This window comes from Megalobrama amblycephala, linkage group LG9, assembly GCF_018812025.1.
Source record: "Megalobrama amblycephala isolate DHTTF-2021 linkage group LG9, ASM1881202v1, whole genome shotgun sequence".
NCBI classification, from domain to species: domain Eukaryota; kingdom Metazoa; phylum Chordata; class Actinopteri; order Cypriniformes; family Xenocyprididae; genus Megalobrama; species Megalobrama amblycephala.
Genome location: NC_063052.1, coordinates 33,268,821 through 33,296,224, shown reverse-complemented (window position 1 = coordinate 33,296,224; position 27,404 = coordinate 33,268,821). Strand labels below are relative to the sequence as shown.

Here is a 27,404-nt window from a genome sequence, read left to right as displayed (position 1 = left end):
ACAGCATATTCCTGGAATGACTTTTGCATTTTCTATTTTACAGCACAAATCAACTTCACCAGCCTTGAACACACACACTTCAAGCCATGCCTCAAAAGTCAAACTCTGGTAACTCCCTGTCTAACACGTGTCTACCCTGTACCGTACCATCATACTAATGAATTTGTAGTAGTTTTGGAGATGTGGGTGTGTATGCATGTGTGAGATATCTAGACATCTCCTAAGCTCTTCTTCAGATAGGTAGATAGAATATAGCATATGGTGCAGAATATACCGCAACTACCTAGTACCTACTAGTCTTAAAAATAGTGAAACAGTATGCAATATTTCACAACAAACATTTAAAACAGTAGTCTGCTACACTGATGTCACATGACCTCTTTATGCTGCATATTCAATTCATCATTTACCATTTCGAATTATGATTGTAAGACATTTTTAATAGAATTTTGTGTAAAAGCATTTGCCAGTCTGATAGATGATTAACTACTAATTCAAGAAGTGAGTAAAATAATTTCTGGTACTTCATCACACTGGAAATGAAAGGTTAAGTTAGGCACATTGCATTGTGGGATACAGTATCTAACACACTGTGCTTTGTATGCACATTTTAGAAAAACTAGGCTGTTTCATGCATTCAAAAATGCACATGCTTTGCATAGTATTCGTATGCTTTCTTTAGTTTAGGTATTAGTATGCAATAGTAACATACTGTTTTTCTCAAGTACGCTGGCTGTGACGCAAGTCTTTACTTTGCTCCAGAATTAGACCAAAAATTCCTACAGTCAGAAGACAGGGTGAGATGACAGGGGTTTGGTTTTTGTGGTTAGATCACACGACAGAAAATATGACTGAACTAAACGTATAAAGCAAAGAAAAATGAAAAAAGATAAATGATTCTTACTGTGTACAAGAAGAGATAGATAGATAGATAGATAGATAGATAGATAGATAGATAGATAGATAGATAGATAGATAGATAGATAGATAGATAGATAGATAGATAGATAGATAGATAGATAGATAGATAGATAGATAGATAGATAATTTGCATGAAGTTTGCAACAGTGATATTTAGCTCTATGTAATAAATGTCCTGCAGTAGGACGAGGGTGCTGGTGAAAGATTTATACGGCATGTGCTTGACCCTGCGGGAACAATGTGATAGTGAAAAGCGATTAGAGAGATCACATGAGAGAGAGTCACAGGACCGCATGAGACCAGTCTGAGTACAAACTGTTACAAATCCATTCAAAGTGACCTGAGAAAACCTGACATGAAATGCACACACATGCTGTCTGATGAGGTTTTCACACAGAGCTGTTCACATTACAGTTTTCACGGCTGACTCAAATCTGTTAACGTGTAACAACATCCTGAATAGCCACAGATCACTGCCTGGAACGAGAGAGTGGGCCATACAGAGATAATATCATGCTAAAGTACAACTTTTTATTCTTAATGAAGCTGAAAATGCTGATGCAACTCAATCAAAGCCAATTCAAAACATTATAGACTATATGATGTTTAATATGCAGTTTTGAGGGGAAGAACTTGACCAATGAAATTTCGCTGTGGGTGTTGCTATCCAAGCAACATAATGTCCAATTGTTGTGACTGGTAAGTACAAAAATCACATGGACAATATTTTTTTTTAATGTTTCCAGCTAAAAGTAAATTGTCTCTCCACACTGAAAGTAAAGAAAAATTCTGAATGGCACAACATAATTAGAGACAATTTGAACATATGCCTATTTCATATTTAATGTACAGCTATTTTTATTTCAGTTTCACTGTGGACAGAACTACTAATTAAACGTCCTGTTGCTCTTTTATTTGTCTTCATCTGTTAGCATAAAAAGATATGCTAACATAAAAAAATCTGAACAATGCTAACTAGTTTATTTATGAAAACTCCACAATCAATCACAATTCAGGAACTGGAATCCCTTGAATTCCAGTGCTCTGAGCATTATACAACTTTGCGTTGATTTTCCTAGATCGTCTACAGAGACTAAACATAGCTTGTATTCTTTTTTCCCAGCATTCCCACAATATCATGCCTGGAGCAGCGTGGACAGACCTGACCGATCGGAAGTCTGATGGAAAATCTGCTGTTTTACCACATCAGTAATGGCACGCTGGTGTCTGGGGTATTCCTTGTCCTCCGGCAAGCCTGGGCCACATCCATTAAACACGTCGAAAAGCGTCTGTGCCCCAGCGGGACTTGCAGGTTTGCATTTGAATGTCACTATCTATATAGTCCAACATTCACAGCGCTCATTTACAGTCCAGATTATTCCAGATTTTACACCGGCCTGTAAAGTCAAATACCATGAGCTGAATTTGTAAGTCTCCTCTACACGAGACGTAATTTGAAAAGTAGATCCGCAGCCCAACTCGCCAAGACAGAGCTGTGAATGTCAGATTTATTGACCTTCACAAAAAAAAGATATCATCCCTCAACCATCTGAGCAATTCCAGTTCAGATTATGTTTTGATCTGATATTTTTTGTCGTCTTGATGTAAAAGTGTCCCGTTCAAGGTGGACGTCTGAATTTGATAAATGCAGAATAATAGTAATTCCAAAGTAAAATTCCAGTGGATTTGTTCCATTCTTGTGAGCTTCAGTAGCCGGGAGTTTCTTGAGTCTTCAGCAGGCTGTTTCTGTCAGTTCAGCCCTGCTAGAAACACCTCATCACACAAAATCTCTCAGAGCGCTAGAAGAGATGTTTACACTCAGTTTTGTACCATATACATGAAGGAAACCAGAAGCCTAGATGTTTTTCCTCACCATTATAAAAATGCGTCATATACCATATAAATCCATGTTATGACTCATATGTGGTTCCTTCAGGTTTTGATTGAACTGTTTCTGACCTGTCAAGTGACATATTAGCCCTCTGACACACAGCTAACTAGTGTACTTACAAATAACAGAAACAAAATGAGTGTACATGCAAATAAATCAAATCATTCCCAGACGTGGTGTCCGGCACACTGCGTACCGCTCAAGTCAACACTAATGTCAGCCGTCACACGCTTTAAATGTGTGGTTTTGGAGTACAAATATATTGCTGTGCGTCTCTGATGGAGCCAGATGGCTGGTGCGTTGCATTGGCAGAATATGCATCCAATATGTTCCTAACAGGGATTTATGCCGGATAACGGAATATTTTCCTGCCAGTCCATCTAAGAGCAGCTTAAAGACCAGACCAGACTAGACAGTCATTAGGAAGCTGCATTCAAAAGCAGTCAGTCGACGTGAGCTAAACACAGATGAACAATAAAAGAGAAAGAGCGTAAACGTCCATCACCTTACCTGCCTGTGCGACGACGCTGCTGTGCGACCCTGTAGGCGTGATCCACGCACCCGCTTTGATCCTATGTCATTAGTTCAGAGGGAGGGAGTGTGTGTGACTACGGCAGGTCTCAATGTTGACACGGACATGAGCGGCTCACGGCTGCTTCTGCTGCTGGTACTGATGCTGATGCTGTTGTTGCCATAGTGATCATTCAGCTCCTGTGTGCTGCGGTAACGCGCTTGCGTTCTCCCACCTCCAGAGATGATGTCCAATCTGCCTAAGTGCTGCTGCGCCACTCGCTTGGCCCCCCTCTCTCTTTCTCTCTCTCTCTCTCTCTCTCTGAAGCTGGATGCATAATAATGCTCAGGGATAGATCTGTGCTCTGTGTTTTCAGATGCACTATGCATACAGGCTTACATCAGTGTCAATAGATGTGAGATAATTCAACTTTACACACATTCAACACACCAAATGTGTCTGTACTTACAGATAAAGTTGAGAATTAAAACCTAAATTGATTGTGGTTGGATTGAACTATTTCCATTTGCACATTATCTGTCAGTTAATAAACCAATGAATACATAAATCTAAAATAATAGCCAAAGTTATTTACTATATATATATATATATATATATATATATATATATATATATATATGACTATTCAGCAGAAGAAAGAAACACATACAGGTCTGGAACAACTTGAGGGTGAGTAAATGATGACAGAATTTTCATTTTTGGGTAAACTTTCCCTTTAATACTATATATATATATATATATATATATATATATATATATATATATATATATATATATATATATATATACATAAATAATATATATATATATGTGTGTGTGTGTGTGTGTGTGTGTGTGTGTGTGTGTAAAATGTAATACTCTCCCTTTAAGGGAGGTACTGGCAAATATAGGGTTAACCCTGTCTTTAAACTTATTAAATAATAATAATAATTTATTATTAATATTATTTAATAAGTTTAAATGGGTAAATTCACAATACAACTTAAAACCTTGTTTTGTGTACTTAAAGTTAAAAGACAGGGTTAACCCTATATTTGCCAGTACCTCCCTTAAAGGGATAGATCACCCAAAAATGAAAATTCTGTCATCATTTCCTCACCCTCAAGTTGTTCCAAACCTGTATGAATTTCTTTCTTCTGCTGAACACAAAAAAAGATGTTTTTAAGTATATGGGTAACAGTTGATGGGCCCCATTATCTTCCATATTATGGAGGGAAAAAAGTACTATGGAAGTCAATGGGACATTCTTTAAAATATCTTCTTTTGTGTTCAGCAGAAGAAAGAAACACATACAGGTCTGGAACAACTTGAGGGTGAGTAAATGATGACAGAATTTTCATTTTTGGGTAAACTTTCCCTTTAATACTCACATAATTTTGATGTACTGTTGGTCTGATCGTCTTTTTTTAAACATTAGTATTTCTGTAGATTTATGAGGCTTGCTTTAATTATATGGCCATGACTGTTGGGTGATAAACCTCTCCTATTCGTAATAACATATGTATGTTACCCAGCATCCATTGCATTCATACTGATGGTTGTTCAAACACACAGTGTGTGCTGTACACTAAAAGCATGCAGGTCTGTTTCGGCCAGTGAACATGGAGGTCACCTTGGCCACTGTGTGTACCAATCAAATATTGATGCTGTATCGGTGCAGTCAGTATATACATCCTTCTGAGAGTGTTTTTAAAAGCTTATGTGGGTAGTTGCACAATAATGCTGCATTTCTGAGTACTAGCAGACTCTGCAGGTGTGCACCATCTGGTCTTGGACAGGTAACTTCCTGATTGTATCTACATACAGGAAACCTGAAATACTAGTTATTGCATAAGCAAATACCAAGAGTTCTGCAAGCCTTAGAAACTTGAAACTGCATGCAACTCTTAAGGTGATGATACACGGGGCAACGTTTTGAGCAATGTTGCCAGGCAGTGTCGCCGAGTGATGATGCTTTTGTACTTTTCCATTGAGAATGAGCAACAAATTTCTATCTGGATACATTAGATCAACATGTTTTTCCCATTCTCAATGGAAAAGTGCCCAAGCATCATCACTTGGCGACATTGCCCGGCATCATTGCTCAAAAAGTTGCCCCAATGATCATCACCTTTACTATTTCTGCAGTATTTAGTATGTTTGCTATAAATAGTTTCACATTTTATGCACAAAATTAATTTTTGAAAAGTTTTTGTTTTGAAAGGCCCACAGAGTTACTTTGTTTAAACTTTTTTTTTTAAATCAACCCATGAATGTTTACTTATTGTTGGGACAGGAGAACGTATTTTAACAAAAAAAATGACACACTTTATGTTTAAGACATTTTTACACAAAATTTGGACTTAAAAATGCAGAATCACCCATTCACTACCATTGTAAAACTTGGTATAGCCAGGATTTTTTTTAAATATATCTCTGATTATTTTCATCTGAAAGAAGATTGTCATGTACACCTAGGATGGCTTGAGGGTGAGTAAATCATGGGATAATATCATTTTTGGGTGAACTATCCCTTTAACTGTAATTTACTGTAGCCTATGTGTGAAAGGTATTGTGACAGATAAAAAGATAAAAAAAACCCAGGACAAGATGTTAAATGTTAAATGTTAAATGTCTCTTGTGCCAATAGGCTTATTGTTGGGAATGGTAGGCAATCAACTGGTGGGGATTCTCCATGTTGGGTGGGAGGTAAATCTTGGTCAGGGTACCATTTCGGGTCAATTGGGCACGTGACACATCATCAGTAGTGTGTCCTTGCATCATTGGGTGATTCAGCCTTTCAACGCTATACACCCTCCCCAAGGGTGGCCTGTTGCAGGATGATCAGTCCTCAGCTTGTGTCCCGTGTTCCTGAAATTCACTCTGTTAAAGGAGTCTGCAGCTGGCTGAAAGGTTAACAGGTAGGTGTTCTTGAGTGATTTATGTTGCCCAGCACGAGTCATTCTGCTTGAGCCAAATCCACTGACTACTTCTTTCTGCCACATCTGAGACTTCTCTGATGGTCTTTCTCAAAGCCTGACCGTGGATTCCCAGTTCTTTCAACAGTCTGATGATAGATGATGCCACAAATCTTCTACATCCCACTTCAACTGGATAAACTTTGGTGTGCCAGCCATGCTGCTTCGCTTCTGTTGCAAGCGCTGCATAGCACAGCTTCTTTCACCCATAGGCCTCCTGAACTAGGTTCTCCCATGGGACTGTGAGCTCTACGATGTAGACCATCTTAAGTGTGGGGGACCAGAGTACCAAGTCTGTCTTGAGGTTGGTGAGGGTGATCTCAGGTGAAAAGATTAACTATTGGCTGATGTCTGCCTGCATTTTCCAGTCATGGGCCAGGCATAGTTTTCCTGATTCTTATTTAGTGAAAGGATTTTGGGGTGTTTTCTTTCCTCCTCTGACAAACATTGGTACCTTCAGGGTATTGTTTGCTGTAGGTGGCTGGGAGTTGATCGCACTCCGCTTGCTCTCCAAAGCTAATGCCAGGATCTTGAGGACCTGACTGTGTCTCCAAGTGTATCTCCTTTTGCGTGAGTCCGAACTGTACTCCGAACACCAGAGCTTCAATTTCCCTGACAGTTGATGATGTCCAGGCTGTTAACAATCTCTTGCCTTAGTTGTTGCACCTGCTCTTTGTCCTTAAGGCTTGAGTCGTACCATCTGCCTAGGCTTTTGACAGGCTGCTCAGACACTGTTGGTATTGGGTCATCCCCAATGTAAAACTTAGTGCCTCTAAGCACCCCCTTGAGGAGATCCTTCAAGATTTGCTTGGCTTGATTTTCATTCAGGCCCACTCAATGTTCTCCTGGAGATTTCCAAGTAGCCGCTTGATGCATGCTTCGGTAGTGGTCAGAGTTGTCATGTCGTCCATGTATGCTCTGATAGGTGGAAGGTGGAGCCCGGCCCTGGTTCGTTCCCTGCCCACCACCCATTTTGAGGCCCTGATAATGAGGCCCTACTTCCAAGCACTGCCATGTTGTGGTAAAATCGGCTGTTGTAAAGCACAATTGTAAGTCTTGGAAATTGGTCTTTTCCAGTGTTGTGATATGTTCTGGTATGTGGAAGAAGTTGAAAGATTCCCAGAGAAGATTATTGGGAATTGAGCCAAATGCATTGGCCAAGTCGAGGAAAACCACATGTACGTCTCTCTTTTCCTTCTTGGCTGATTGAATCTGGTGCCAGATCATGCTCGTATGCTCCATGCAGCCAGATAATCCTGGAATTCCTGCTTTCTGTACAGATGCATCAATGTACTTGTTTCTTTCCGGGTAGGCGCACAGCCTCTGTGCTACTATGCTAAAGAAGATTTCCCCTCTACATTGAGAAGGCAGACAGCCTTGGGTATTCTTTGCCTCATGCCATACTACCCTCATAAGCCTCCACTGAAAGCGTAGGATGTCCGGTGCATTCTTATAGAGCTTGTATGGTACTCTGTTAGGCCCCTGAGCAGATGCTGCTTTTGCTCTGCAGACCGTATTTTCTACCTCTTTCAATTTAGGACGGCTAGTGTCCAAGTTGAATTCAGGTGGTTGAATTAAGGGGATTTCAGGTGGAATGACTATCTGCTCATGCCTTTTTGTGTTATGATGGATGTTTTCCAGGTGTTTCTCCAATTCCTGCCTTGATGTTTTCAAGGTTCTGCTTTTTTCCTTTGCAAAGAGGTCTTTGACGAAACTAAAGGGCTCTTTTTAGAAACATGTTCTTGCGTGTTCTTTCTTCTTTTGCCATTTCCTTAAGTTCTTACATTTTACGATAAATTTCAGGCAACCACAACTGCCAGTTTTTACTGTAAATTTAACAGGATTTTTTTGTTACACAAGTACAATATAACTATGTTGACATAGTTATATTGTACTTTGTCAAATATTACTTAACTACATGTACTTACTATAGAGTCATAGTTAGGGTTGGGTTTAGGGTTAGTAACTTGTAATTGTGGATGATTTACTGTTATTACTATAGGAAGTACATTTAGTAATGTGTAACTACGTCACCTTAAAATAAAATGTTACCTTTTTTTCCACAGTGCAGTGTAAACATTTGGCACATTGTCATTGCATAATATGTACTGTTTGACCTGCTAATATGCAGTATGCTTTAAGCAGTATGTTAGTATTCTTTTTCAAACCTAGCCTCAGCGGTATCATTCTGTACTAACTGACCACACTTGCTCTCAGTCAGTCAATTTGAATGCTATATTAGCAGCCTTGCTTTTTTATGGCTCACTATCAGTGAGTAATTTTGCAGTCTTCACGCATTCTTCAAGTGTTTTTGCCTGGTTTCTAAAATCTTTAATTAATGACCAGCCATCCAGATGTTCCATGACAGCCTGAACATGTGTTTTATGAGGACATGTTGCATGCTTCAGCATTTCTTCGTTTTAAGCTTTTGCTATAACTGTTTTGAGTGTTTTTCACTTTCTTTTTTATAACAGACTAAACCACTTTAATCTTGTGAAGAGTGAATGAAGGTGTTGAATTATATATCCTGTAAGATGAAATGCAGATACTGTCTGAGCCCTACGGCGATACCCTAAGTCCTCTTGTAAGGTATAAATTATATTACATTTGAGGTAACAGAAGACATTGTGGCTGACATGCCTGTTAGCAAGTCACTTTCATAGACCCGTTTTGATGTCATTAGTATTTCCTTTCCCAGAATCCTCCTCTGATGAGGGCAAAGCTGCAAGGCAAGACCTTTATACTGAGGGTGCTTATGCAAGCAGACACAGATCAACCGTCATTTTACAGTGACTTTACAATCTCCTTTTTTCTTTTTAGAGCATTCCCAAAGTCCCTGCGGTGCCTCCTATATTCATTTATATAATCAAATAAGGACTAATCTAATATAAACAAACAAATGTTTTATTGGTTTATTAATTATTGTGCAATATGTCCCATCTGTTAGATGTACCTCAACATCCCTCACAGTTAGTCATCAGAATGTCTTACCATTTTCTGAGGAAGATTTGTTTGCTGCTTCTTTTATAATTCCCTCAGCTTTTTTTTTCTTTGTTTTCTTTCTTTTTTTTCTTTTTTTTTTTTTTTTTTTTGGTCCCTTCAGTGTTTAAAAACATATTTTTGGCATAAATTGAGGTTTATTATGCAATATGTCCCAATTGACAGATTTCACATCCTTCACTATTAGTCATCAGGCGGTCTGACTAGAAACCTGCACCCACTGAATTCTGCAGAACATTACATAGAATTTCAAAACCAAGTTCTACACATATTCTTCTATTAGATATTTTGGTTAATTAGTGGTGATTGCTAAAAGTAAGTTTATGTGTTACACCTCATATTGTGTGATTGGACTTGCCAGGGATGTAATAAAACTGGTGAAAACCCATAGACATGCCTACGCATATGTCTTAAAAGTATGTACTGTTTTTATGAACAAAAAGTACTTTTGAGTGTGTAGCGGAAGAGTAGACAAGCTTTGGGACATACGACTTTGTAATTGCGCCATTAACGGATTGTTCTGTTGCTTGGTGACATGCAAGTGTCACTGTCTAAACTGCCCTGTCAATCATCTTGTCACAGATAACATCCTTCACATTTAATTTAATTTCATTTGAAACCATATACGAAACCAATGTATTAGCACGTTGATCTGCCAGTCGTTGGTCTTTAATGCGGAGAACTCTTTGTTTGCTGAATGATGCATTTACAAACCCGATTCCAAAAAAGTTGGGACACTGTACAAATTGTGAATAAAAAAGGAATGCAATAATTTATAAATCTCATAAACTTATATTTTATTCACAATAGAATATAGATAACATATCAAATGTTGAAAGTGAGACATTTTGAAATGTCATGCCAAATATTGGCTCATTTTGGATTTCTCATTTGGATCATCTACAGTGCATAATATCATCCAAAGATTCAGAGAATCTGGAACAATCTCTGTGCGTAAGGGTCAAGGCCGGAAAACCATACTGGATGCCCGTGATCTTCGGGCCCTTAGGCGGCACTGCATCGCATACAGGAATGCTAGTGTAATGGAAATCACAACATGGGCTCAGAAAACATTGTCACTGAACACAATCCACCGTACCATTCGCCGTTGCCGGCTAAAACTCTATAGGTCAAAAAAGATGCCATATCTAAACATGATCCAGAAGCGCAGGCGTTTTCTCTGGGCCAAGGCTCATTTAAAATGGACTGTGGCAAAGTGGAAAACTGTTCTGTGGTCAGTCGAATCAAATTTTGAAGTTCTTTTTGGAAAACTGGGACGCCATGTCATCCGGACTAAAGAGGACAAGGACAACCCAAGTTGTTATCAGCACTCAGTTCAGAAGCCTGCATCTCTGATGGTGTGGGGTTGCATGAGTGCGTGTGGCATGGGCAGCTTACACATCTGGAAAGGCACCATCAATGCTGAAAGGTATATCCAAGTTCTAGAACAACATATGCTCCCATCCAGACGTCATCTCTTTCAGGTAAGACCTTGCATTTTCCAACATGACAATGCCAGACCACATACTGCATCAATTACAACATCATGGATGCATAGAAAAAGGATCCGGGTACTGAAATGGCCAGCCTGCAGTCCAGATCTTTCACCCATAGAAAACATTTGGCGAATCATAAAGAGGAAGATGCGACAAAGAAGACCTAAGACAGTTGAGCAGCTAGAAGCCTGTATTAGACAAGAATGGGACAACATTGCTATTCCTAAACTTGAGCAACTTGTCTCCTCAGTCCCCAGACGTTTGCAGACTGTTATAAAAAGAAGAGGGGATGCCACACAGTGGTAAACATGGCCTTGTCCCAACTTCTTTGAGATGTGTTGATGCCATGAAATTTAAAATCAATTTATTTTTCCCTTAAAATGATACATTTTCTCAGTTTAAACATTTGATATGTTGTATTCTGAATAAAATATTGAAATTTGAAACTTCCACATCATTACATTCTGTTTTTGTTAACAATTTGTACAGTGTCCCAACTTTTTTGGAATCGGGTTTGTAAAAGTTAATGACTAAACATATCTTTATAAAAGTTCACAATTTTGTTTCAGATGAAATATAATGTGGATAACACTGAATAAATGTTTTTTCATCAGGCTAGATACTGATTATTATTCACTCAAACGCCTTTATCTAATGCTGCCTTCAACGTCTGAAGTCTTGATTACAAGCTACTTGCATTCAGGTAATTTGTTGTTGGAAAGAACAGGAATCATGTAGGACACCAGGTTTTATTCTTGCCTATTTATTGGGATAATCTTACTAAAGCCAAAATGATATTTAGCGTCCCATTCATTGACAAACATATAAACATTTACTGAGCTATCTAGATTCTAGAATTTCGGTCATATTTTCATCTAATTTCGTTGTGCATAAAACATCTAATATGGTTCAAATTAATATTCATATATACACTACTACAAAACAAAGCGATGTAGGTCACTTGGTCTATCGGTCACCTCTTTACATGATATGAATTTGCAAACTTGAAATTTCAAACGTTAAATCCCTTCTGCAGATATTCTTCAACAATTAATGCAGAGAATGTGGCAAAACAAAGTGAAGGAACAGTAAATTGCAGTAGTTTCAGTGCCAGTCTACCTGGAGAAACCTTCTTAGATTTAGTAGCAATATCTCTAACTGCATATGCAACCTTTGTGCAGTCAGCCCAGATTTATTCATGCTGTTTGACGTATGATTCGCGAATAATGGTTGTCAACCAGGTGGGATGTTGAATGTATTTTTTTAACCAGCGTCAGGAACACACAATCTAACTGTGTTTATGACAGGCTCTCCCCGCAGTAGGGCTTCCCATTAGAAGAATTACCGTTGCTCAACATGTGTTATTAGCTCCTGTGCAGAAATGAAAAAAGGTGCTCGTAACGCCCGAGGCTCAACATCTCCCTTAAACATCAGTCATAAAAAAACAAAAAACCTTGCCACCACCCCTCAAAGCTCACCCAGCCAATCGGACGCCAGAAACCAAGCCAGGTCGCCCTTGCAAAAAACCCTTAATGTGTCCCAAAACTTTGGCATCTCTTGCACAGGTCGTCTTCAGTCAGAGAGGCCCGTGGGCACAGCTGAATACGGACTGGAGGGGGACAACGCATCTCTGGGCCAAAGGACAAAACTTCTACATCCATTCAGACTCTCACATCCCTGTTGAGGGACAGAAACATGGCTCCTCACCTCAGCATGAGCAGGTAAGATCTCAAACACTGGTGACCCTTACTGAAGACATGGAAAAGATCTTAAACTTCTTCTTGAGACTATTTTTGGGAATATTTCCCTCTGATGAGTTGTTTTGACCCTTTGTTGAGTGCCTAGTGTTTTGAATTCTCACAAACTGTGAAACTTATTCCTATTCCCTGAGCAATGTGTGTCTAATTTCCCTTCGATAAGCTAACTTCCCCCCTTTTTAGTGCACTAAGTGTATTAAACACTTATTTAGGACCTAAATTGAGCCTTAACTGCATCTGTGTTGTTCAGAAGGTGTTTTTAAAGCAGGTTCTTTTCTGTTGGTACATGATAAAATGCCTGTATGAATCTGTATGATTTTTCTTTTCTTCTAAGTGCCTTTGTAATTATAGTTTAGATGAAAGTTGAGGAGGAACTTCCCTCAACATCTGGATGAAAGACAGCAGTTGGTTTGATCAGGAAAACAGCAGTTGTCTTGAAAGAGACTGACACGTTCCAGCACAAATTTGATGATATTCCCCATATTACAGTGTGTCTGTTTGCAAGATGAGAATGTCGGACACATTAGGCCACATGTGAGCTACTCAATTGAAATTACTTCATAGGAGTATATTGACCATCATGGTCAGTGGTTATGGAAAACCTGTAAATATTAGGGAATTTTCAATTGTGATTTCCAGGCCTGGAAGAGTAATACAAAGCTTGGATATTTTTTAGTTAATATGTTTTTTATAGTTATGCTAGGTTCTAAAATATAAGAAATGTTTTTTTCAGTGAAATGTTTTTTTTTTTTTTTTTAGTTAATAATAAATGCAAATTCTTTGGTCAAAAGCTTTTGGGAACCCAGCACAGAACTTTAGTATATGGTATACCACTAAAATGATCTTCCAAAGAAGTACCATGGTTCTACCATGTTTTTTTGTTAATACATTTTGGACAAATGCCATTGTATTATTATTTTTTACTTTTTTTTTTTTTTTTTTGCTTCCACAGTTTTCTATGGATATTTACTGTACATATTACTTGGTACTAATATGGAACATTTCCAGAAAAAAACAAAAAAAAAAAACAAAAAAAAAAAACATTCATAACCATGGTACCATATCTGTGCTTTATGACTGAAGTGTCAGTGAGTCAGTTGTTATATAAAGCAGACAGAGCCTTCCGTTTTTGGGATTTTTTTGGCATTTTTATTCTGTTGCTGGTCACAAATCCCCTGTACCATGATTATTCAGTAGCTTGTGATTTCCGGAACGTTCTCTCATCGTTTGTGTTCAGAAAGGGAATGAAACCCGTCCCGATGACGCAGTGAGTGGGAGGATATATTCCTCCCTGCATGGATTATGAGTGTTCGACAGGATGAAATCCAAGATTTAGATAACCCCACCTTCTAATCTGAGCTTCACCCACTACTGTATGAGACAGAGAGAGAATCCTACAAAACCTCACGAAAAACCTTGTGTATCATGGTCTCAGATGACAATGCCATACTGCCTTTATATATAGTATGTAGTATTTAATGTATAATGGTACTAAATACTGAATAATTAACATATTCCTGATTGATTGATTGATTGATTGACCCTTTTGAAAAGGTGAAGTATTTAGAAAACTTTGTGTAGTTAGGTAATTCTCACAGAGACAGTCACATATTACCCCAAAATCTAGTAAATGAAATAGGGAATTATATTTTTAATTTGCTTAATGACTTTTTATGGCTTTGTAATATTGTTTCATGATAATTAAGCACATTTTTACCCAGTCTTTATTACCGTAATTAGTAAGGATGTTTGTTTTATTTTATTTTTTAATTTTGGGATTAATTTGCAACTTTGAGAATTGCTGGAAATGTGCCAAATGATGATGAAAATAATGTCATAATGCTAAATAATCATAATGACCCTAAAATGTTTTTTCTTTTTTTTTCTTTTTCTTTTTTCAAAATGTTTTTAATTTCAATAATTTTATTTTTAATCATATCCGAGAGCCCTAACTATCCTATAAATTAGTTTTATTTTTATATTTTTTTTATTTTTCCCCCAGTAGCAGTTGGAAAGGTTGGGAATACTTTAATTAAGACACTGTGAATGTTCAGGAAAGCTGCCAGGAAATTTGGCTCACACACAAATGTCACGACAGCTCGAGGACCACTGCCATATGTGTGACACACACACACACCCACCCACACACACACACACACACACAGAGGTTTGTTTTGCTATCAAAGTGAGGACATTCCACATGCGTAATGGTTTTTATACTGTCCAAACTGTACATTCTTTCCCCTTACACTACCCCTAAACCTACCCATCACAGAAATTTAATTAAACAGTATGTTTTTAAAGCTATTTTAAATATGTGGACTCGTGAAATGTCAAATTTGTGTCTTCATAAATCACAAAAACGAGCACACACACACACACACACACACACACACAGTGGGTTTCAAAGTTTTATGGAGACTTTCTATTGACATAATGATTTTTTTATACAAACAGTATATTCTATCCCCTAAACCTACAGAAAACTTTCTGCATTTTTACATTTTCATTTTCAAAAAACATAATTCCATTTATAAATCATAAAAAAATAATATATTTTTTTGTCCCCACAATGTAGGGTTTACCAGGAACACACATACAGGGCAAACTCTTTATTTTTACATTATAGTGGATTAGTATTTTCATATGCTCATTTTCTATTTTTTTTTTTTTTTCACATGTCCACCTGAAAACTCTCTGTGCTCTTGAAATCACAGATTTGAAGTTGTATAATTATCAGTATTGTGCTCTGATCCTTCTGTTTCACTATTCTGTCATCTTCACACACGCTTCTGCCTCAACACAGCTGCAACTGAAAAATACAAGCTGTTATTTTTGTATAATAGAACAATTGCTTGCAAAGCAAAACCATTTGTCAAGGGAGTGAGATTAAGCTGAGAGAGAGAGGATTAGATTGACAGTTCTAACAGGGTTGACTGAGATGCATATGAAAGCATTATTAATACAGAGAATTTTTTTTTAAAAATGAATACTTTTATTCACCAAGGATGCATTCCATTGATCAAAAGTGACAGTAAAGACATAAAATTGTTTACCAAAGATTTCTATGTCAGATAAATGCTGTTACTATTTATTAAAGAATCCTGGAAAAAAAAGTATCACGGTTTCCACAAAAATATAAAGCAGCACCGTTTTCAACTGTGATAATAAGAATGTTTCTTGAGCAGCAAATCAGCATAATAGAATGATTTCTGAAGGATCATGTAACACTGAAGAAATTTCAAACAGGAACAAATTGTTTTAAAATATATTAACATAGAAAACACTTAGTAAATTGTAAAAAATATTTCACAATATTTCTGTTTTTACTGTACTTTTGATCAAATAAATGCAGCCTTGGTGAGCAGAAGAGACAAAAACAATACCCGTTGTTCAGCTTATTGTTCAATATATTGTCCGGTATCTATATTATTCCAAATCTGCTTTGTATGAGAAACTGAAATATAAATTAGTAACTCAAAAGTTGTTATTCAAATCTTGACATCTGCCTTAGTGCATTCATTAGATTTAATCAGAGAAGTTCTGATGTCTGAATCATTTATTGAGGCAGATATTTTCAATGAATCAGTGTCAGGAAACTTGAACACATAATGACTGATGGGCAGAGAGCCTGCCAAGTTTTGTGATCAAGCGACACATGCGTAGGCCGATTCTTTTTGTGCTTTAGAGCTGTCACAGTGACTGCTGTGAATTCTCAGGGCATCTGTTTCAAATATCTGATATCTGTCAGGTAGCAGGACAATTTATGCAGGACAATTTATGCATAATGTTTGCAAAAAAAATCACTTACAGCGGCTTTAAAATGTTTACCATTAATCCAGTGGAACAACAGGGGACTGAATAACTTGCTGTGTGTATTCTGTTCTGGCTTCTGACACTGACAAGAGCATAAAGCCTAAAGCTCGCTCTGTGATGGATGGATGACAGTGTTAGGTGTGTGCAATGCTGTGGATAGATGGTGCTCCTTGTGTGAGACTCATGACTCATTCATCATTACTGTGGAAGAATATCTTCCTGTCACCTTCTTGTGCATCTCTAGCCAATTTAAAACAACACACACACACACACACACACACACACACACACACACACACACACACACACACACACACAGGGATGCCACAGTGGACAGGTGGCTCAGGGTCTGATCAAAAGCTCAGTGTCTCTGTCCCTGTCTCATCATGGCTGTCTTCCAGTCAGGAGCAAGTCTCTTCTGCTCACCAAAGCTGATTTTTTTTTAAGATCAAAAATATAGTAAAAACAGTAATATTGTGAAATACCATTAATACCATCAATTTAATGCATCTTTGCTGAATAAAAGTAATAATTTCTTTTAAAAATAAAATAACAAAATTTGACTGACCCCAAACTTTTCGACAGTAGTGCACATCAAAACATATTTTGAATCAGAGACACAAAATTATACTTCTATAGGCATCCAGGGGGACATGTCTTACCAATATTCAAAATAATAGTTTTACAAGTTCAACTTTTGCATTACTTCTTCCTCGCTCTTGAATATTTGATTGTATTAGTGGTGTTTTGTAAATCAGAATGTTGTCTGTCTCTTTCTCTGGCAGGAGTCGGATCTGGCGACGGACGTTGGCAGGATGTTTAACACGGATGATTGTCTTCACGTTGCTCTGTGCTCCAGCTCTCGCTCGTGAGTATCTTCTTTTGATGTTTAATGTGTCCCAGACATTTTGACTAGTGATAAAATACTCTTTCACTGCCACTCATCCCATAATGCTTTTGTCTTTCCTGTTTGTTAAGTCATTGTTGTAATAATAATGTAATAATGAATCTTAGAAGGATATTAGGAATAAAGAAAACTGCTATTTTAAATGACGGAAGATTAATGAAGGTTCGATTTGGTCATTTAGCAGACATTTTAAACCTCATGTGTTCCGGTCAATTTGACATGAAGAGGATTTTCTTTTTCCTGAAAATGCTAGTTAACCATTAAACATACCTCGGGTCTTTAGTGACCCGGTACGTCATTCACTATATCCCTCCTCCTCCTCATTCATTTTTTAAAGTTAGACCTCAACCTTCCTATTATTCCTCAATCAATGCATTATAAACAATATAACAAGAAAAAAAATAATAAAATTATAAAAGAATGCCTATTTTCCCATTAATTTTTTGTAAAAAATTGTATAGGGTTGCTAATGACCTGTGGTGTGTAACAATGAAAGTGTATATATATACCCTTACAGGAAAAAAAAAAAAACACACATGAACTTCACATGTGCAAAAACACATTTGATCACATGTGAAATTCATGTGTTTTTTTATGTAAGGGTATATATTTATATATATATATATATATATATATATATATATATATATATATATATATAGCTCTGGAAAAAATTAAGACCACTTAACATTGATTTCTGAACTTGGAGTGGTCTTTGGAGTGGTGGATTTTTTCCAGAGCTGTGTGTATATATATATCTGCACAACAATAATTGAATCTTTAATGACTGAATAAGTGCAGTTCACCTTTATTCCACAAGGTGGCAATGTCTGATACACAACGATAAGTAACGTTTCACTCATAGTTACCACAGGCCGAAAACAAAAGAATAGGAAGTATCATCAACAAAACTTGAAATGGCTCAGCAATTTACTGCGGAGGAAGTACTGAACGCAATCAAATATTAGTGTAACTGTCACTTGATGGTGGATCTGATGAAGAAGCTGTCAGCGATCAAAATATTGATTTTGAAGATGTTGAAAATGATAGTTTTGAGAATATGTTTGAGACGGCGAATATGAGCCAGATGCTGAATGTACTAGGAAATGAGCTCTGATGAGGACAGTGATGATAATATAAAACATCTGCTCAAACTGAATCCTTCCAAGCCCCAAAAGCTAACAAAATATGCTTTATTTTATTCTTCTGTATTTGTTATTATCAGGAGAGTTTTATATTATCATAACAGGTAGAGATCCATTTGTGTTAGATATAGATCTGGGTCACTAAAGACCCGAATATGTAATAGTGATTGGCGAAACATTCATGCTTTTAAAGGTTAATTTTACTGGACTGAAATCTACTGATTTTGTTCTAACAACTTCCCAAAAATGTCTTGATAATTTTTTAACTCTCAATCAATTTTGAAAAGGCAGGTTATTGTTGACTGGAAACACCATACTTTTAACATGGTGGAGAAAAAATCCCAAAAAAGTACAATAATTATGAGAACATTTTTGGAAAGTTGTTATATCTTTTGTGAGCAAAGTCAGTAGGTTTTAGTCCAATGTGATGACTAAGATTTTTCGAGAAAAAGAAAATCCTTTGTGTCAAAAAAAAAAAAAAAAAGAAAGTCTGTTGAAAGACTGAAATATTATTTTTAAACGTACCCTAATAGTCTTGGTTTTATTTTCAATTTTGACAACTATGTACAGTTGTGATCAGTTTGACATCAGTGTGTGGTTCACAATGGATCACCCTGCATAAGTGTGTCTGCTTGCATGTATAAACGCGTGCGGCTTCATTCTCGGCTTTGTCCCTCATTTGCACTAATGGGTGGTTTTAAAATGACACAAGAGGATATGAGGGTTTAAAGCGCTCTCACACGGCTCTGTTCCCGGATAAACAGCACTGTAAAAACACAGGGAAATGCCTTTTTTTACTGTGGTACCTCTTGCTCCTGCCTGTTTATTTCAGTCTTTCAAGAAGTTCCAGATGTCAGTGTGTCTGTTCATACTGTTCCTGTGTTAAAGCGCTGCGTCAGCAGATGAAGCCCTCCACCGCCCCGTGCTGTTATTTCATGATTTTCAGCACTGCGGTTTTGGTGTCTTTTGACTTTCAGAGCCAAACTTCAACCCTTACAAAAACCACCTTTGGTGGTACCTGATGGTAATACTGTGGTACTTTTAAAATATGCCATGGCTGTACTGTACATTATTAACAAGATACTTAAAAGAATACCATAGCATTATCATCACAGTATTGTCCTGAAACCATGATGAATTTCCAAAACATATCATTGGTACGGTTGTGATAGGGCTTTAGGGAAGTGATCAAATGTTGAAACAAATCTAAATTATTTTACATTTTGATAGCATTTTTTATCATTTTTTAAATCACAGAACAGTGGAGCTACACTGAACAGATATTTTAGCATCTTAAATAGGCTATCTTTAACATGAAGTCCATACGTATATGAAAAACGACAGATCATGTCCATTTTCAGCATATTTTAAGTGCATCAGGCTGTCAAACAGTGAACTATAGAAAGGAAACAGGGCTAATGTTCTCCATCAGAGGGTCTAATGTTCATGGTAGGAAACTGTCCTTGTGATAGATGGAGTGTCACATTTGTTTTCCCTTCACGCACTTACATTAGATTAATACAATGAGCACAGATGACTTTATCTGTCCGTCATCTGACCTTCTGAAAGCTGTCCTGCAGGCCCACACATGTACACTTAAGTCCATAATTCCAGAAAGTGCTTCCCCACTGTAATTACGACAAATTGATCACATCTTACGCTCAACGGTGCACATATGGCCTTTAAATGATGCTGGTGTGAATTAGAAAATGAATTTGTTTATTGTACTCCTATTTACTCTTGTAGCTTGACTGGAAAGATTTCGAGCAGGAAGATTTACCTGCTGTCAAGAGATGCACGAATGTAACATTTTTACAATCTGAGCGTATTCTCTGGTGATATGTTACTGCAGAAAGGCCTGAAACGACACTCATGTCACTTATGAATTTTTCAGAGCTGGATTTGAACAGATTAGACGGCGACACGGTGTGCCCAACCATGAAGAATGGACAAGATGACCTTCCAGGTAAAATAGAGCGCCTGTGAAAAACATGCTGTGAACTGTGTGCATTCAATGCCGACTTTTGGGAACTGCGTGTTGTATACAAATTGCATTATTATTGATAAAAAATGTTCTTCTTTTAGGCATTGTTTACCTATAAATACCCTTAAGTAGGACATGCAGCAGCACAAAGCTGTTTGTTTTATTAAATAAAGATGCTGAAGCTGATAGTCGCCTTGTTTCAAGACATCTTTAGATCTCAAATGAGGCAAATAAAACTTTCGTCTCTGGCCAGGCAATTTCTGCAGTGGAAACACTTCTAGCTCAGCAAGATCTTAATTGGTTGCGACTCCTTCGCTTTTAACAAATAATGCGGAGGGTGCAACCTCAAATCACAAACATGTGCTGCTCTGTGCACAGGCTGGAAACAGGGAGTAAGCAAGTTGCAATGTATTTACTGAAGCAAACAGATTTAGAGAGACCTACTGGATGTTTTTGATGCATAAACGCATATTAATGCATTTAACTGCATTCAATTATTTATTGCATGAATGTTATAATAATTGGATCTAATCAGGTTAAAATTTGATTTTTGTAAGAATAAAATGCATTGTATACAATCGGTACACAATTGTCTTTTTAAATTAATTTAATTATTTATTTATTAATTTATTCAATTAATGCAGCAAATAAAGCCTTAACAATTTTTTATTTGATCAGAATTCACTCCAAATTATGATAGAAATAAGATAGCAGATAACAGTGGAAAGAACTTAGAATACAAGCAGGGTGCGCTTTCTACCGTCTTGTTCTCCGTGAGCAACTTTTTTGAGCGCGTTACAAAAATAAACCAAAACTAGATGTATATTTGCCACACAGACATGAGATATGTGTCTATAGAAAGCTTGAAATGTTTACTTTAAAGGAGCCAATTCAGTTGTATTTGTGTGCGGCAGGATTTGATCTAATCACACAGTTTCAGTTGGATGTCATCCCCATGAGGGGCGTCAGAAAGGTAGAAGGTTCCACACCCATCCAGGTGGCGTACAGACTCGACAAAGAGGCCAACTTCCAGATCCCAACCAGGTAACTCTAAACCTGACCACTCAATACACTATATGCACTATATTGCACTATGTGCAAAAACAACACACATAAATTATGTACAACTGCAAAAAAACTACACTCTTATCAATATATGCATAAGTGCACTACATGAACCAAAGCTAAATATTTCACATACTGTATACACACACACACACACACACACACACACACACACACACACACAACCATGTTGGCATCCGTGATCTTTGTTTCAGGTGTTGCATTATTACAGGTCAGAGACAGGTGTTATCACCTTCTGAACAGCTTCTAATAATGCAAAAACTAACTTGTCTGAACCCATGTGGATTCGCTTCAGCAAAACGCCGCATACCCAGACGGCCCCATACAATCACGCTGACACACAAATAGCCACGGTTCAGCTGCTTGTAATTCTTTTTTATAGTTTGAGGAACAAAGACATTCTAAGAGTCTCACTGATAACTGACTAGTCTTAGAGGAAAATAAAAATGATTATAAATATTTTTATGCTTTAAAGAGCATGAATTTTATAATAAACTATGAATTTTATGATAAACATCAGTTATATACCTTTGTGAAAAAGAAGCACACTTTAGCATACTTTTAAAAGAGTACTTATTACGGAAATTATATATTTCAATGCGAACAGAATGTAATATTTTCATGTTAATTGCGATTTCTGAGAAACGCATACTTTCATGTATAATGGGTTATTTAATGTTTTGCCTTATTGCAAAGAACTGCTACTTTTATATAGTGTAAACAAAATATATTGCTATTTTCACTTAGTGCAAATATACGGAAGAGGATTAGGACCAAGCAATAATAAAAAAATAAAACCATCTCGAGATTAAAGTTGTTAAATTTCGAAAAAAAAGTTTAAATAAAATGTTGAGAATAAACTTGTTAAATTTCGAGAAAAAAGTTGAGATAAAATGTTGAGAATAAAGTCATTAAATTACGAGAAAAAAGTTGTTAAATTACGAAAACAAATTCGTTAAATTATGAGAAAAATGTCGTTAAGTTTCGAGAAAAAAGTCGAGATAAAATGTTGAGAATAAACTCGTTAAATTATGAGAAAAATGTCATTAAATTTCGAGAAAAAAGTCGAGATAAAATGTTGAGAATAAACACTTTAAATTATGAGGAAAAAAGTCGTTAAATTAATTAATAAATTACAATAAATTTAACGAATTTGTTCTCATAATTTAACAAATTTGTTCTGGTAATTTAACGACTTTTTTCTCATATTTTAACAAATTTATTCTCGTAATTTAATGAATTTGTTCTCGTAATTTAACGACTTTTTTCTCATAATTTAATGAGTTTATTCTCAACATTTTATTTCGACTTTTTTCTCGAAATTTAACAACTTTAATCTCGAGATGGTTTTATTTTTTTATTATTGCTTGGCCCTAATCCTCTTCCATATAAATAGCTGCTGCCTTCATTTATTTTTTTATTTTTTTTCTAGAGATAAAGTATGTTTATGAGCTGTTTAATTAATAAAATGTAATAAAAGTTTAAAATTTATTAAAACAAAATTAAATAATTGAAACTAAATCCATAAAATGATCCCATGATTGGAACCCCTACATATGAAGTGCCTGACAGAACCATTTAAGGTTCTATATTGAACCTTTTCCTCTGTGGGGATGCAGCTTTGTAAAATATTCATGAAAGACAAGGCCTGAGCGTCTTGATAACGCTAATCTTTACTAACACAATCCAAAAACTGTGCTGTAACAAAAGGAAACAGTTATGCAACTGACACTACCCACCAAATTATTAAATGGATTCTCAGCTTGTCTTTGAAGTAATGGAAGAGCATGACTTAGAAATGGAATGGGAGAAAGTGATTTCTTGAGACTGAGATTATTCCGAACATTGGCCCTCATTAATTTTACTAGCCAACAGGATACTCCATATTTATGGCCTTGCCTTGATCCATTTACAAGCTGGTTAAAGGCCACTGTAGCTTCATTTGTAAAAACATCTCCCGCAGAGCACCTCTGCCTGTTAAAACGCCACACGGGGTCGAGCCCAGAGAGGGTGCGTGTAAAACCAGACAAGGTAATTGATTCTCAGATGGTGTGTGTTGTTCACTCACTGCCTGCAGCCCGGGCTCTGATTCTTTAACGCGCCGCTGTGAAAGCCAGCACCGTCCCTTTGAAATAACTAACGGACAACAGCACACAGGCTTTGAAGATGAAAGTGTACTTCGCTCTGATCTGTTTGCTATTCATAATTTTATCTCAGAGCAACTTGAAGCCGAGCTGATCTGTGTGTATAATGCAGGCTGTTCCCTTGATGATCAGACAATAATGGAGGTGAATTACTATTCTTAGAGGTAATAGATCCCTTTTATAAATAGATGCGCTTCGTGACGATAACGTAACTTCATTATGAATTTGCAGAAGTACTTTATATTTAACAAACCTACCAATGCAACATTATAGTTTGAAATATAAGCTTTTACAGAGCAATTCTTGAAAAATGTTCAACAATTTTACCAGCCATCAGTTTGTAAAATGGTCATTTTGTACTTTAAAAATAATCTTTATTTTATTTTATTTTATTTTATTTTATTTTATTTTATTTTATTTTATTTTATTTTATTTTATTTTATTTTATTTTATTTTTCTCTTTACAGTATATATTCATATAGATTAAATTATATTTAAACATTTGAAACAGGCTTCAAAACCTTGTTTTGTTTGTTTGCTTGTTTGTTTGTTTGTTTGTTTGTAAGAAAAGTTCCACAATTTTACCTGCCATTAGTTTTTTAATATTACAATTTTTCTGCTTTGAAATTAAACACTAGAATGTTTTCAATACAAATGGACCATTATTTATTTATTTTTTCTTCTCATTTTCACTAAAGCCACCTGTCCTCAGACCATATTTCAATATTAATATAGATTAAAATATATATTTAAAACTTTAAAGTGTGCTTCTAAAGCTGGAATATTAGGTAATTTATAACTTACATTTGCTGTGTCACAACCATGATATGATCATAACAGATCATACAGACATTTTTTGTTTGTTTGTATCTAACAGCGCTGACTGATCTTGATTGCCGTCTGCAATCCATTTGTGCAAAATAAAACAAACTGTATTAAGGTACATATATTTAATAAATATCCATATTTGTTTCCCACCAGGCTGAACTTTCCAAGGGGCTTCCCAGATGAGTATTCCTTCATGACTACCTTCCGCATGATCAAGAACACTGTGAACAAGGTGTGGAACATCTGGCAGGTGGTGGATGAAGACGGCTTGAAGCAGGCAGGTATGCGTCTGAATGGAGACCAGCAGGCCCTGGAGTTCTTTCTCACCACCATGGAAGGAGACGTCCAGACCGTCACCTTTCCGGGCCTTTCCGTCCTTTTCAACACTAAATGGCACAAAGTGATGGTTGGCGTGGAGAAGGAGCTGGTGACGCTGTACGTGGACTGTCACCCGGTGGACCAGAAGCCCATCAAGAGGAAAGGCTACGTCAACACGGAAGGAGACACTCTGATCGGAAGACTGGATTCTGATCCCAACACCTCTGTAGTGGTGAGAGGCAACAGTTTCATCTTTAGTGTTTTCTTCACTTTCTTAAATGTGTGGAACTTTTTTTACACATGAAGTATTCATTCATTCATTTGACAGATATGTACAGTCCCATGAGATTAATTGCACGTAGATGTATATACATTATTATAAAATGCATTATTTATTTATAAGAAAGAAATTAATAGTATGTTTTTAACAGAAATTTTAAAAATATACATCTCATGTGATGAATTGCATATAGTTTTAGATATAAAAAAATGCATTGGCTATTTATGTATTTATTAATAATAATAAAAAATAACGTGTTGTGTATGTATTGGCAGTAGCAAGTCCTGTTCTTGCTCTGCAGCAGCAATAGCCTACAGCAATAAAAGCAGCAGGAGCGTAGCAGATCTATTCCGCCAAAACCAAACATACAACATTGTCATACTCATTACCATACCAAACACTCCAAGATTTGTCATTACAGACCTAATATTGAACACGCTTGGAAGGGTTAATTCAGTTGTTTTGATCTCCACAGTATTTGATGAATGTTACTGTCACCCTGCACCTGCCAAATCCATCACATACTGTTACAGTCTCTACCTGTGATAAATGTGTCGGTCTTTATAACTGTCAAACCCTCTGATGAGTGTTACTGTCAGATTGCTGGACCCTCGGCACCTTGCCACTTCCTGTCCAAAGGACAGATAAAAATAAGTCTGATAGTGCTGTCAGTCAGTGAACTAAAACAGAAAACCTAAAGCTGATATATGTAAATCATAAAAAGCTTGGATTTGTATAGTCCAGTGGTTGCATTAAGGTGATGATACACGGGGCAACTTTTTGAGCAATGTTGCTGGGCAGTTTTGTCGAAGGATGTTGCTTGGGTACTTTCCCTTTGAGAATGTGCAACAAATATCGATCAAAATTATCTAGATTTGCTGCTCATTCTTAATGGGAAAGTACCCAAGAAACATCGCTCAGTAAAATTTCCCGGCAGCATCGCTCAAAAAGTTGCCCTGTGTGTCTTCACCTTTATTAGACTTTCGCATTGTCTGTCACTTTGATGGACAGAACCGTAAAAAGTTATATCATTATCAATTTTCAAAAACGGAAAACTTATTATGCATGTAGTCCATTCATTTCCACGACAGCTGCGTTTTAGGGGCCTACTCTTATCATCTCCGTGATAACTACAAAAACGTGAATTTGTGAAAACGGTGACGTCATGTGCATGCGTATTATATGTTTAGTCTATAGGCGCAAAGTGTTTCTTAACAAAGTTACATCGCCAACTACTGGCCTTGCAGCATAATACAGCTTTTTTTTTTTTTTGTCTTTTGTGGATCCTTGGATTGAATGGGGGTTGTTTTGACAATGTTGTTGTCTATATGCAAAAATGCAAATTTTACAAGTTTTACATTTTTAGTACATTGTTGTCATGTAAAACACGACCTTTCTGCCTGAACAGGCAAATATGTACAACGCTAGGGCTAGGTAAAAAATATTGATTTCTCGATTTTAATCAATGCACGTTTTTATGAAACGATATTGATTCTTAAATTCCAAGAATTTAACTTTCCCTGTCTGGAAGAGTTTTTTTTTTTTTTTTTTTTTTAAGAGTGTTTGCTCATCTGCAATACGTCCATTGGACATTTCCTGTCAGATGTCAAATAGACGTTTAGAAAATGTCTTTAAGATGTTTATGATTTAGAAAGTGCTTTGATTCTCAAATATGTGCTTTGATACTTTTGATAGTCAGTCAAGGCATCAATAAAAAAACGTCACGTAATGTTACATTTACCTCAGAAAAGCCATTCAGTGGCCATAAACTCAATAGTCAGCAAGAAAAATAACTCTAGAGGGGAGCATTTTGCTAAATATATGCATCATACATATTCATTATGTTTTTACTGTTCTTCAGTGTGCATGTACGTTTGAATAAATCCATCAAGTTTTCAATTGTGCATAATCAAACGCATCAACACGGATGCAGAGGTCATTGTTATTAGATTTTGTTCTTGAGGCTGAAACCTTGCTCTGCTGCCACACTGGAGTGCACTCGCCACCAACTGGACAGGGGTGGGAATTACAGTGTAATCTGTCAAAATCACTGATGGCCTTTTTCAGAAAAGATTTTCTGAAGATTCAGTAAATGATGGGAAATTTTCGTCTCTGATATAGTCATTGTTTTTGGTTGTAGTTACTGTACAAATAAAGCAATAACTTGTTTTATGTTTTCCAGTTTGAGTTGCAGTGGATGCTGATTCACTGTGACCCAAAGAGAGCTCAGAGAGAGAGCTGTACAGAACTCCCTCTGGCTGAGGTAACCATTCTTTCATCACTTCCTGTTTTGTCTTAAATGAGAAATGGACCAATCACAGTCTCTTTTTGTTATGTTTAAT

General features: G+C 36.6%; 2 protein-coding genes across 8 annotated transcripts in view; one reads left to right on the top strand and one right to left on the bottom strand.

Moving 5' to 3' along the window:
- Window positions 1-3,563, bottom strand: part of fam135b (family with sequence similarity 135 member B) — a 63,428-nt gene extending 59,865 nt beyond the window's left edge. The window contains exon 1 of the mRNA XM_048202982.1: window positions 3,323-3,563. The gene's annotated coding sequence lies outside the window, so the exon portion shown is untranslated. The remainder of the gene's footprint in view (window positions 1-3,322) is intronic.
- LOC125275747 (collagen alpha-3(IX) chain) overlaps window positions 1-27,404 on the top strand; it is a 57,467-nt gene that overhangs the window by 6,673 nt on the left and 23,390 nt on the right. For 4 of the 7 annotated variants that reach the window (XM_048202986.1, XM_048202990.1, XM_048202989.1 and 1 more), the window contains exons 5-12: window positions 44-108; window positions 2,045-2,233; window positions 12,363-12,518; window positions 17,156-17,238; window positions 20,317-20,388; window positions 21,321-21,450; window positions 24,618-25,014; window positions 27,245-27,325. In XM_048202986.1, coding sequence (XP_048058943.1) covers window positions 12,493-12,518; window positions 17,156-17,238; window positions 20,317-20,388; window positions 21,321-21,450; window positions 24,618-25,014; window positions 27,245-27,325 — 789 coding nt within the window. In that variant the 5' untranslated portion in view covers window positions 44-108; window positions 2,045-2,233; window positions 12,363-12,492. Of the gene's footprint in view, window positions 1-43; window positions 109-2,044; window positions 2,234-3,973; window positions 4,014-12,362; window positions 12,519-17,155; window positions 17,239-20,316; window positions 20,389-21,320; window positions 21,451-24,617; window positions 25,015-27,244; window positions 27,326-27,404 lie in introns of all 7 variants that reach the window. The other 3 variants (XM_048202987.1, XM_048202985.1, XM_048202988.1) reach the window with 3 other exon arrangements.